We start from the raw sequence: 12,779 nt of genomic DNA on the forward strand, positions 1-12,779 counted from the left end.
CTGAGGGAGTATTCATCAAGAGAGCAGCGCTTTTCATGTACACCTCAGTCCCTCACCGTCTGTTTTTGTGCAGTACGCTTTCTATAGATGCACTTCTATATTTTATTCCTGTGCTTACTGTAGGCCCTGGAGACGCCTAGCCTCTCATTGGGTGGCATTTCAGGGCCCAGTGCCCCACTCCACGGGTAGACCGCGAGCCTGCAGCCTGCCCTCGGGTACCATTTTGCGGGGACTTGTGGTGCCGGCGGGCAGACCTGGGCGGCCGTTGGGCGGTAGGGACGTGCGACCATGAGGACATTCGTATGCGCTCACTAGGAATTGCGTCGACGATTCAACGCGTGCACGCGTCCGCCTACTGGCGGTCTGCTTTGGCGGCGGAGCGCTGATGTCGGGCGTAGGCCTGGACGTGGCCTGTGCTGTGCGCCGCGGAGTGGCGGTGGGGATGAGCGGCGACCGCTACCTGAGCGCGGAAGGGAGCAGGTCAGCGCGTTGGTGGCGGTGTGCCGGCGGGCGTGAGGGCGACACCCGGCAGCGCCCCCCGCTCGCGCCCCACCGGGGCCCAGCCCCACGCCCTCCAAAGCGTTCGCGATGGGTAGGCTCGGGATGGCACGCTGCGACCGCGCCCCGGGCGTCGACAGAGCGCGCCCCGTGAGTGTCAAGGCGCTCCCGGTGCACGGCACGAGAGCGCCGCCGAGCATTTGCACACGGATGCTGACTCCGCGCCCTACCGCCCGGCGACGCGTACCCGAAGTCGGTGCAGGCCACTCGTGCGAGCGCTCCCGCGACGGCTGCGCGGCCACGCGGGAGGCAGGGCCCGCGATGGGCCAAGATAGGAGCCGTGTGTGTGGAGGGCGCACACGCGTTGGACTCAGTTGATGGCGGTGCTGGGGGGGGGAGGTGGGGGTTGAACGTCGACGCGGACCATACTCGCGGAGCCATGGATTTGCTGGACGAACGTGTTGCCTGCGTTTGCCTCCGCACGAGGAGGTCGACGATGGCCGCGCCTCCGTGCGGAGCTCCGCGGGGCTCTGCCCACGGCCCCCTCCTGTCGCCTGCAGTCAAGGATGGCATACGAGCCACACTGGAGCCCGTCCCCTGGTGGATGGGGGGAGGAGGAGGGGCGTCGTGGTGCTGGGCGGCGCCCTCGCAAAGGGAGCTCGCCGCTCTTGCTGCATGGGACGGTGGGGGCCACGGGCCCTTAACGGTGCCAGCGCGTGGTGGGACAGTGCGGGACAGAGAGGCAGCGCGTCAGGCGCGGGCGCGGTGCGTGGCCCGCTGGGCGCGTGGCTCTCGATTCGCCGATAGGTTGGCACTTTCCAGACGAGCAGGAGGCAGCCGTAGGGCGACCGAGGCACGGGTGTACGCGCATGGCGGCAAGACTTGGGGTTGTGCAGGGTGAAGGGAAAGCAATCTTTTTTTTACCTTTGCTTGATGAGTGTGTGTGTAGATGTTCATGCGCGGACGTATTGGCAGACCCTTCGATGTCTATCATCCCTTTCATGTATACCTGAAGGTGGAAGGAATGCGTGGTATTTAGCGTGGACACATGTGCATGTCTCCCTTATATGGTTTCTCCTCTAGTGCGACCGCACTGGATGTGGGTAGTCCTCCTCTCCAGAAGGACACATGCGGTGTGAGTTTTTGCTCTTTTCTCTCCTCACCTTTTCCTGGCGTCCTGTGAATGCGAAATTACGTCTTCCGTTCTCACAACTTTGCGTGCAAGAAGTCCACTGCGCTCGTCCCCGTCCCACTCTCCCCTCCTTCCTCCCTCTCCTGCAACTGCTCAATAGAGATTAACACGACAACCTAAAGATACTCCGCAAAGGAAAACGGCTGTATTTCTTTCTGATCACCTACCCCCTTTTCCGCCACGCCCATCACACACCGACCCACCCACCCACACCCACACACACCTCCTTTCCGTGAGTTTTGTGGCGACACACCCCTCTCGGGAGTTGTTGATCGTCTGAAAATTCCCAACTGTCAGCACTCTTCGTTGCCTTTGTTTGCTTGTTTGTTTTTGTTGCTTCGTTGCGTACACCACACTTCTGTCGCAAAAGACCTGCGAGGATGCCATTCAACGGATACACGGTCAGCTGCTACCTCCTCGACCGTCTTGTGGAGGCGGGGTGCGAGCACCTCTTTGGAGTCCCTGGCGACTTCAATCTGCGCTTCCTGGATGATGTCATGACGAACCCACGAATGAAGTGGATTGGCACGGCAAATGAGTTGAACGCGGCCTACGCTGCCGACGGCTACGCACGTCAACGCGGCCTGGGTGCTGTCGCCACCACCTGCGGTGTCGGCGAGCTCTCCGCGCTTAACGGAATCGGTGGTAGCTTCGCAGAGAGCGTCCCGGTCATTCACATTGCCGGTGCTCCCTCCACAAAGAGCCAAGGTAACCGTGAGCTGCTACATCACACACTTGGTGACGGCAACCACGCGCACTTTCTGCACATCAGCGCTGAGGTGTGCTGCATTGCGGTAATGCTGACACCCGAGAACTGCCTGATGGAGATCGATCGTGTTATCACAGAGGTGCTGTATCAGAAGAAGCCGGGATATATTGCCCTGCCGACAAACTTAGCGGAAATGATAGTGCCGCCTCCGCCGACGAAGTTGATGCGCCGCCTGCCGGAGGTTTCCCCTGACTCGGTCAGTGCATTTAAGCTCACTGTAGCGTCTCACCTGCACAGCTCCTGCAATCCGGCTGTGCTGACGGGTCACTTGATTCAGCGCTACCAATGCGGTCCGTTCGTGAATCGCTTCCTTGAGAACGTTCGCATCCCGTACGCTGCCGCTGTCCTCGGCAAGGGCGCCGTAAACGAGCACCTGGAGAACTACGTGGGCACCTACATCGCCGGCAATGCCCCGTGCCCTGCGAAGTCCGTCATTGAAAATGCCGACGTGTGCATCTCGATTGGCGTTCAGTTTGTCGACACTGTCACCGCAGTATTCCGGCACAAGATTGACCCTCTAAAACTGATCGACATCCAGCCCTTCTTCGCCAAGGTTGGGGACCAGATCTTCCCCCAGGTGCCGATGGAGGTGGCTGTGAAGGTGGTTGAGGAAACCGCGATGGAATGCCACACGAACTGGAGCACGGAGTACCCGGATCCGGATAGCTTCCGCTCTCCGGATAGCGCTGACACCCTCGACCTCTGCCATGTGTGGCGCGAGATTCAGAACGGCCTGCGTCCCAACGACGTTCTCCTGGTTGAACTCGGTACCTCCTCCTTTACGTCTGCACTGCTTCGCTTGCCGCAGGGTTGCGATATGCTTTGCCAGCAGATGTGGGCCTCCATCGGCTACACTCTCCCCGCTGCCATAGGAGCACAGCTAGCGGACGAAAATCGCCGCGTTGTGTGCATCATCGGCGATGGCGCTGCGCAAATGACGGTGCAGGAGCTCGGCACGGCTGCGCGCTATAGACTGAAGCCTACGTACATTCTCGTTAACAACGATGGCTACACAATCGAGCGCTTCATCCGCGGCTGGGACTCGTCATACAACGACGTCGCCGTGTGGAACTGGACAGGCTTGGCGCGCAACTTCTGCAAAGGCGTGGAGCCACGCACCTGTCTTGTTAACTCGGTTGGCGGCGTAGAGGCGGTACTACGCGAGAGCCAGGACAACATGGTGTTTGCCGAAGTGCTTGTCGGCAAGTTTGAGGGTCCTCTGTGCACCTCTGTGGAGCTTCCCGGCAAGCCCACGAGCAAGTAAAAAGAAGAGAGATAATAGGGTGAGTAGAAAGTGGAAATGAAGGGGGGGGCTGTGCCACAGTAGAGTCGATTGTGATGGCGTCAAAGACGCTATTGAGTTGAAGAAGATTCCGCGCGTAACCATGAAGGTGACTCCATGTCTGCGCATCAGGGTATCACATAAAACGCGTTCCACCGCCTCTTCCCAGCATCCCTTCTTTCTTCGCTACATGTACTCCCGCGTTACAATGGACAACTGGTCTTTTTTCCCCTTTCGGCCGTACCTCGACGGCCCGAGGATCTTTTCTCCCTTGCTTACCATGCTCTTGTCTCTCTTTCTCTCTCTCCCCCTTTCTGAAGCGCTTGTGAGACGTTTGCGCGCGTGTGACAACGAATCTGTGTTGGTCGTGTTTCACTCATTCTCTTGAGCCTCAGTTAACTCTGGTGCTATCTGTACTGGTTTGAAGGAGAATGGGTCTCGCCCACTGCTGCAACTTTCCTTGTCCGCGCGGCTCTCCTTTCTGTTGCTCTTTTCACTGTGATTTGGCATCATGTTCAGTCCGTCTCTCCTGCTCGGCCCCTGCTGAGTGGGTCGCTCAAGTAGTCCTGAAACGATACGCGTATACCAAAGTACAGAGAAAGAAACAGGTAAACGAACACAGGTTGTGGTCTTTCCTTCCGTAGTCTCACCACCACCACCGTCATCATTCCGGCCTTCCTTGTAATGCTTACTCTCTATATGCATTCATGCGGTGTCTTGCCACCCCTATGGTGGCGAAGACAGTCGGCGTCGTCGCCTCTTTCCTCCTTTCATTCTCTGCTTTTTTTTTTCTTTCCTTTTCTCTACAGTGCTGTTATATTTGTGTGTGTGTGTGTGTGTCTCTCTCTGTGTACAAATACTCCTTGATGTGTGCAGCTGGCTGCGTCGGTGTCTCTTCTCTTCTTTCTCCAAGCATGTTGATTGTGGTTCATGGCGTTCGTTATTTTCCTCCATTTGTGTGCTTTGCTTGCTTGCTTCTTCCTCTTTTCCTCTCTGTTCCTAGCTCTCTTCTTCTGTGTGTTCTGCCTCCTCTCCCCCATACACATCTCATCCGTCACTCCCTTTCTTTCCCTGCTACAGTCCGACATATAGTCCTCTGTCTTTCTTATTGTTTTGTTATTGATGAAGGTTCAACCGACTCTTCTTCTTTTCCTTCTCCTTGTGCTGTGACCTTTTTTTTATGTGTGTGTGTATTTTTCTTTGCCTCTGTGTTAGTCTCCCTTTTTGGCTTGCTTCAGTCCTTCTCTCGTAATGGGAGTGACCTCCAGTTAGGGCATCTCGGTGGGCTATATGCGCTCTTCCCCTTCCTGGCAAAAAAAAAAAAAATAGCATTCACGCGTGTTCTTGTATGGGTGTCTTAGGTTTGATTCCCTGCAGCAGTCGCCTTGTGCATCCATTACCTTCCATTTGTTTCTCTGCCAGCGCAGCACGTACCGATTTCGACGTATATGTATACCGAAGTCCAAGCGCGCGGTAATTCGCCCTTGAGAACTCTCGTCCGACGCGCACGTCTACATGCGAAAAACACGTACATACCCCCACACAGTGACGCATGACGCAAAAGGGTCTATTTTGTGATGCATCTCGTCAAGTCACCTTTGTGTGCATCCGGACGCACGGGCGTTTAAAAGACGCTCCTGTCGATCTAGCCGAATACCTCATTCGTGTGCATGTGCTTCTGTGAGCAAACAGGAAAAAGTTGCGCACAACCATGCACGTATGTGTGTGTGTGTGTGTGTGTGTGGGTGGGTGTGGGTGTGTCAGTCTGCGTATGTGTGCCGTAGTGTCTACAGCGTCGCGCTCCCAGTTTCCTGAGCATCGATTGTGCTTTTCTTTCTCCCTTCCCGCTTCTCCTTGATTTTTCTCCTGCTTTAAAAGTTCACGACAGGAGTGTGAAGGGGAAAGGAGGATCGAAACGCGGTGTGGGCATGCGGAGCGAGTCAACGTCCTCTCCGCCACCCGGGCGACATATGGCCCCCCCCAGCCGTTTTTCTCCCTCTTACCCCATTGTAGCTCCTTCGCTCATTTCAGGCCTCGAGGAATCGAGTCATCGTAAGCGTTTGCTCTTTCCCCCCACCCACACCCTTCATTAGTCACGACGACAGGGATCCTTGGGGTGGCAGAAAAATGGGGATACTCACGTCTACCTCTTCGTGTGTAGTGTTATCCAATGGTGTCTTGAAAGCAACAGCATTCTCATTGATTAGCTCTACCAGCGCTGGAGGTGTCGATGGCGCGATCAGTGGGGATACCGGTTTGATTTACTCTTCCACGGCAATAGGAAACTTGTCAGCCAGGAAGGCTTGAAGAGATGCACTGGTATACATGATTGCTTCTCTTTCGGTATCATTCTCTTTTTGTTTATTCTTTTCTTTTCTGTTCAGCGTTGTGCTTATCTTGTATTGTTCTTTTCACCGGTGTGACTGTTTATTGACTCTGGGAGTCTGACAACGCCTCTCCTTTGCACAGGGTGAAACTAGAGCAGGGTAGTACCGACGTGAAGGCAAAAAAAAAATAGGGACGAAGCGAAGCGGGAGTACCTCGCGAACCTCTCCACTTTTCCCCTCTCAGTGTGGGTAGCGGTGGTTTGGTGTGGATGTGCAAGACGCCACATGTCTGAATCCAAACATGTACGCGCGCACGTCGTGAAGGAGCATACGGCGCTCCCGTCACTAGACTCTTCAGTGGCATCTCTCGTCATCATCAGCGGTTTCTCTACCTTCTTTATCTTTCCTATATCGCCTCCCTCCTGCGCCTCTGATTGATGTGAGGGGAGCCGTTGCTTCTCCCACCGATTGGATTTGCCCCTCAAAAGGGGGACAGAGAAACTCTCGAGCCAATGGCACCCTCCTGCTGCTTTCTAGACGTACTTCGCTGACAGACCTCCCGCTAGCTGAACGTCTTTGTGCAGTGCGCGATTATCTTTCCCTTTCTCGTCGTCTTCTCTCTCCAGTAGTCTTTCGTTGTGTTTGGTGGGCGCCCGAAAAAAGAGAGATTGACCACCTGCACTTAGCGCTCATAGACGCGGACGCAAGTTGAGGACGAGATCTGTAACTCATTCGTGTGGTGAACGATGTGAATTCTGCTTTCCGCCGAACGTGCATCTTCTCTTTTGGGGCGTTCTTTCTTCTTTTTCTTTTCGACACCAACGGACGCGTTGGTGATGATAAACACATTCGCCACTATCCTGCCCCACATGCATAGAGGCAGCCGTCTAACCGGCTCTTTGCGAATTTCTCAAAATCGAGCGGTCCTATGAAATCCTCGACTAGCGAGGCGGGTGCGGCAGCATCCAACGTCGACAGAGACGGTGTGATACGAGAGTACTTCAAGTCCAGAGAGGTATATCGGGGCTTGCAAGGCACCATCCTGGTCGACGCCTTCCGTTTTGTGAATCACGGTTCACTGCTTGCTGAACAGACGCGTCGAGCACCTCGCCCAGCCCCCCTTGTCGAGAAGGGGGCGACAAAACTATGGACGCCTTGCTCTCCAACTTCGCGGGTGTTTAAGCAGGATCGTAAACTGACCTCCACTGAGAGGGGGGTGTGGGCGCACACCTTCTATTTTCTGAGCCACTTTCACTCTGACCACTACACAGGCATCACCAATCGCTGGCACAGCGGCATGATCTATTGCAGCCGTCCCACGGCGACACTCACCCAATTACAACTCGGCGTGCCCGCGTCATGCCTGTTTCCGATGGAGCTGCGTCAGACATACATCTTCTCTCTTTCGAGCGGCGTGTGTCTTGACTGTGTATCCGAAACGCCGCACCACTCAAGGGTGCAGGCGCTGCTGAGTCCACCGGCCACATCCTCGCAGTGGGGGGGAGGGCAGACAGATGGCAGCGATGTGTTTGCAGTGCGCCTTATTCCAGCTAACCACTGCCCCGGGGCGGTGATGTTTCTCTTTGTGTCATCATTTTTCGGGACCGTGCTTCACACCGGCGATTTCCGCTTCAGCGGGTTGCGGGAGACCTGGCAGAATCCTCCACGGTCCTCTAACTGGGGGAAAACGTATGTGCCGCCGTTGCCGTGCCTAATACAACGAAGTAAGGAGCAGCATGCATTGACGGCGGCGGTGCCTGAGGTTGTGGCGCCGTCCGCTCCGCTTTACGAGCAGTTTATCGCAGATGATGAGGCTCTGCAGGATGTGGCACGGCGGCAGCTCCTGGACGTGCTCTTCCTTGACAACACTTTCTGCTCGCCAGCGTACAAGTTCCCCTCGCAATGGAAAGTGACGCAGACAGTGATTGAAGTTCTTCTGTCTCTCTTCCACCGTGCCGCATGCTGCGCAAGAGCCGCGGTGCCCTTGACCGGACATCCGCCACGTCGACAAGTTCGTTGCGCTGTCTTGATAGGGTGCTACACGATCGGGAAGGAACGTGTTGCGTTGGCGCTACGGGACGCCTTTCCTGGCGTGAGGTCGGCTGAGCAGAGTCACGCAGCAAGCCTCTCCACGGAGTCTCAGCGTAATCGCAACGCACCACAGCCAGCATCATGGTGCATTTATGTCTCACCGAGTCGGTATAGGCTGCTGTCCTCAATGCGTTTTTTCGAAACGTGCTTTAAGCCATTGAAGGCCTCCGACTCAAGCGAAAAAGCCGCGTCTCCGCGCAATGCAGGTAGTAATGCCTCCTCAGGTCCACTGACAGAGACGGCTCATGTCGAAGACGTGCCAGTTCTACTACCGGTGATGATTGGCGCGCCTAGTACGCAAGTCACTCAACGCAAGAGTGTCGCCACCGACATAGACCGTACGCTGGAGGAGAGTGGCGCAAGCCCTGCTACCCCCGTACGAGAGTCCTCAGCAGTTGCCGAAGGACAGACTGAGGAAGTGGAGCACCTTCTCAGCGTCTTTCTGGTTCCCATGGCCAACGTTGGCTACCGAACAGTGGTTGCGCTGGCGCACACCGACGGCCCTGCGATGGTAAATATCGAAGACGGCCTAGCACTTGACCTGGAGCGCTACGATCAGGTGCTCATCGTGGAGCCGACGGGGTGGTGCAAGCGCTGCGCGTCCCGAGACGTGTCGGAGAAGTACACCCTTCTTCGTGTACCATACAGCGAGCACTGCGCCTTTCACGAGCTTTTGCAGTTTGTCCAGTTCGTCAACCCAGCATGCGTGGTGCCGACCGTGTCAGAGGAGAGCTTCAAGCAGCACGAGGCACTCTTTGTGGAAAAGGCGCCACGCCTCCGCAGTCGCGTGTCTGGCGTGCAGCCCATCACAAGGTTCTTTTCGGTGTCACCGCTGAGCAAAACGGAGGCGGCAAGGGACAAAGGGAAGATCGATATGGAAGCCACTGTGCCCTGCTCAGCTACTGCAATGATGCTGGGCGGCTCCTCGGGGTTGTTGGCGAGAGCTGAACGGGTTAATAAAACTGTTGTTGATGATACCAGGACGGCCGCAACCGACTCAGCGGTGGGGTGGAAGAGAGTGCGCGCGGAAGTGGATGCTACAACGACTTCTGTGTTGACACTGACAACACGGGTGGTTAGCGCCACGTCGAGCACCCCATGCCATCCTGAGTGTCTTTTTCAGAAGGTCACGCGAGAGGAAGGGCGCAGTGTGGCAGCGACACAGCACCTGGAAGAGATGGTGGTGGGCGAGGAGGATGACTGCCAAGTGGTGCGCGTGGTGCAGACAGTGGTGGAAATCAGCGATGACGACTGACGAAGTAACGGTGCGGCAGCGTCACGACTTCTTCGACGTCTCATTCTCAAGAATGAACGCCTCTTCACGTACGATCGCCTCGTCTCCTACCCCTCGCCCTACTAGGCCGCTACTTGCCTATCTCTAGTGGTTGCATCTGGAGCAGCACATACGCATCATTGAATTCTCGCCTCACTGTTGTGCTGTGTCGTCTTCGTGACCTCAGACAGCATGGACACCCAGACACTCCTCTTCTGCTGTGTACACATGTCTGTCTGCGTGGAGACTTCAACTGCCGCCTGTACAAACTTGACCACTCATCGTAGAGAAGACCAACACAAAAATGCACCGCTATTTCGACGCAGGACTGTCCACCGCAGAAAAAAAAGTTCGTCGCGCACTTCGCCTCCCATTCCGCTTTCGCACGAGTTGTCACCTCTGCCCTGACCTTCCCTTTTTTGTTTTCTCGTCTACTTACTTCTTTGGCATCCTCCCTCGTATCGCCGGTTCGACACAAAGACCCTCCATCACCGCATAGACATACGCCACCGCCAAACCCAAGCCACCTTTCTCCACCTACCTGCGTTTTACCCTTCCCATTCTGTGCTTGAGTTTTTTGCACTTGCCTTGTGCATCGCTCATCAGTAGGCCTAGCTGAACAGCCCTTTGGTTTCGCTACCCATCACTCCCCTTCCCTTCCTCACTTGAGCACGCAATGGGGCTGCTACGAAGATCTTGACCGTGGGTGCGGTCCGTGCAGCGATTGGCACCATGGACAGGTAGCGTGTCCCCGCTGTGTTCGTGGGACGTGATTCTGGGCGCTGCCAAGACTGTCCTTACGAGTGACGAGCGTGACCCACGGTACCTGGAGTACACTGCGGTGGTGTAGCCCATGCAGGGTATCTGCAACATGAACCGCGCCAGAGTGACCAAGTAAAGTACGTGGGGGTGGTAACCACTTCTCCAGGAACGACCGTGCAGGAGAATGACGCCAGCAGCGGTGCCACGATCCACGACATTGTACATTAGATTATATGTGACGAGATCGACCTTGGCCTCGCTGCTTGGGTGGACTCCATGTTGACCACCCCACACCTCTTGTGTGCGCGGGTTGCAAGGGACCTTGCTCGACCCCTTCTCTCGTTGGCAAGAACGGTATGGTGGTGAAGCGGCTCACCGAAAGCCTAGTGTCGAAGTACAACGCTTCGCGTGCGCCTCAGGAAGGCACTGCGTACCGCTCGTACAAGAACGACTGGTTTTCTGTTTTTGGGAGAAGGCCCTCTTCCACCATTGCGTACATGTCGAATAGGTTGCCAAGAGCAAAACAGTGGTGGTGTCTCACGGCGAGTAGTTGGGGAGGTTGTAGCGGAGCTACTTCAACCAGCAGAAGACGCTTCTCAAGAGCGACTGCAAACCGGCATCATCACCGTCACGAACGTCAGCCTCGTGAGCATGGCGACGGCAGCCTTGTTGTTCGTCTCTGAAAGCTCTGCAAAGGTTGGTGGTCTACCAATCCTCGTGGAGCTGAAGGAGTAAGGCGTCCTTAGTGTGCTGAAGGGGTACATGGGCGGGGCCAACTTCAAGGTGCAGCCGAGGCTGCTTAACAAGGGGGACATCAAGTTTGGCTATGTCGACTACTTTTTAAGTGAGCGGTGCGTTTGTCACCATGGCCGACGTGGTGACAACAGAGTCTCTGGTGCTGAACTTTGACAATCTGAATGAGTGCGACCGCGGAATCACTCGGTGACTGGGAAGACTGCACAGGTGCTCGCCATGATGTGAATATGTGCTACCAGCTGCGTGGGCGGCTGTGTTGGCAGCGTTGAAGTAATCACTCGGTACGAGTAGAACGACACACCTTGATATCCTCTTCTGTCATCTTCCATGCCCATGTTTATTCTTTACGAGTAGTCGAAGATGCTTAACGCACACTCATACACTTCAGGATGATATGTGGAGGACAAAGGAAACCGCAGCTGATCATTTTACTGAAGAACATGGAAGTGTCGCTGCGCAGCTCCTCTCCCTTGACAGAGGTGCCTCCGTGTGCGTGAGCTCGCATACATGTATGTTTCTGTAGGTGTCTCTTTCGTGAGTCACTCTTGTCCCTTTCGATTCGCCAAGCCTCCAACCATTTTTTGTAGCTCTCCCATGTGACTAGATCGAGTTTCTTTGTGCTGCTGCTCTCTCTCTTTCACTGCACCCACGGTACACCCGGCGCTCTCCATCGGCTGTTTCTCTTTCATATATTCTCCTGCATCAGAGTCCCCGAAGCTCCGCCTGCACTCCTCCCTTCCCCGTATGCATGAAAGAGCGGAAACCAAACATAACTGTCAACAGGAACGAGAACGGAGTAAGGAACTCATATCTGTTAGCGTACATCCACTTCCTTCGTGTTGATCTCCGTGTGTGTGCGTGTGTATGTCTACATGTGCTTGTGCCAGTTGTGTGTGCGGGTGTGTTCTTCCCAGTAGGGAGAGGAGGATTGCAATCGCCTCTCCTTTTTCTCTCTCTCGCTTTTTTTGAGTCTTAAAATTGCCCCAGCAATACAACCGGGGCGGCGGAAAAGGTGAGGCACTGTATGTGTGTGGGCATATGTATAGGCTGCGGTGGGTCAGTTCACGCAGGCATTCTCAGCAACGTCTCTCTGTTGATTTTCTTTATTGCCGGCAAATACTTTTCTTACCGGGTGCCGAAAGTGTCACCACGCGCAGTAGCATGAGCAGCAGCCTACCCGTGTCTCCAAGCTTTCTATCACTAGACCGAATATCGCTTCCGTCATCATGTTCACTCCCCTGTTCTCCCTACTCTCGCCACTTTTTCAAATCCTTTGGGGGCACTTTATGTGGGCACCCGTACGGGTTTAGGCACGAACTCGTCTTGTTTCCTGCTTTCGCTTCATTCGTCCATCAGATCGCACGCACCGGTGTGAAGGGAGGAAATAGGGGAGGGGATCGAATGTGCAGCGAGGAATTGCAGGGCAGGTGAGAAGCGCGATGAAAGAGCGTGGTGTTGCGGCGAGGGGGGACTCTTTGCCCTCTCTCCATTTGCCCATCTTGCACCGTTAGTGTATAGGACTCACTTCGCCGAGTATAAAATGCGCCTCCCTCACGCACAATTCAACTTCGCTTCTGTTTAGGTGCGCTCCTTTTTTTTCTTCGTTTCTTGAAGCCTCTCTCCCTCACTTGTGGGTATTACACGCATATTCGATCTTTCCCTTGAACCAAATCTCTCTGGTTGTTGCTTTTTCTCAACTCTGTGCATGTGCGTTTGTGTGTGTGTGTGTGTGTGTGTGTGTGTGTTCCTGCATGTGTACGTCAACGCGCTTTAGGGTATTTTTTTTTTTGCCTTTCCTCCTCTCCTCTCTCTGTACTCCGCACATTTTA

The 12,779-nt window shown here is 55.2% G+C and overlaps 2 protein-coding genes across 2 annotated transcripts; both read left to right on the forward strand.

Moving 5' to 3' along the window:
- Positions 1–2,070: 2,070 nt before the first annotated feature.
- Positions 2,071–3,723, forward strand: LBRM_20_2830 (putative putative pyruvate/indole-pyruvate carboxylase; the record flags this gene model as incomplete). The annotated part of the gene is made up of 1 exon (XM_001564513.1): positions 2,071–3,723. One exon carries the CDS (start codon positions 2,071–2,073, stop codon positions 3,721–3,723), a length of 1,653 nt encoding a protein of 550 aa, XP_001564563.1.
- A 3,717-nt stretch (positions 3,724–7,440) lies between these two features.
- LBRM_20_2840 (conserved hypothetical protein) lies at positions 7,441–9,414 on the forward strand (the record flags this gene model as incomplete). Its single annotated transcript, XM_001564514.1, has 1 exon — positions 7,441–9,414. The coding sequence occupies one exon, from the start codon at positions 7,441–7,443 to the stop codon at positions 9,412–9,414; it is 1,974 nt and encodes a 657-aa protein (XP_001564564.1).
- Positions 9,415–12,779: the final 3,365 nt, after the last annotated feature.

This window comes from Leishmania braziliensis (assembly GCF_000002845.2).
Source record: "Leishmania braziliensis MHOM/BR/75/M2904 contig, possible fusion of chromosomes 20 and 34".
NCBI classification, from domain to species: domain Eukaryota; phylum Euglenozoa; class Kinetoplastea; order Trypanosomatida; family Trypanosomatidae; genus Leishmania; species Leishmania braziliensis.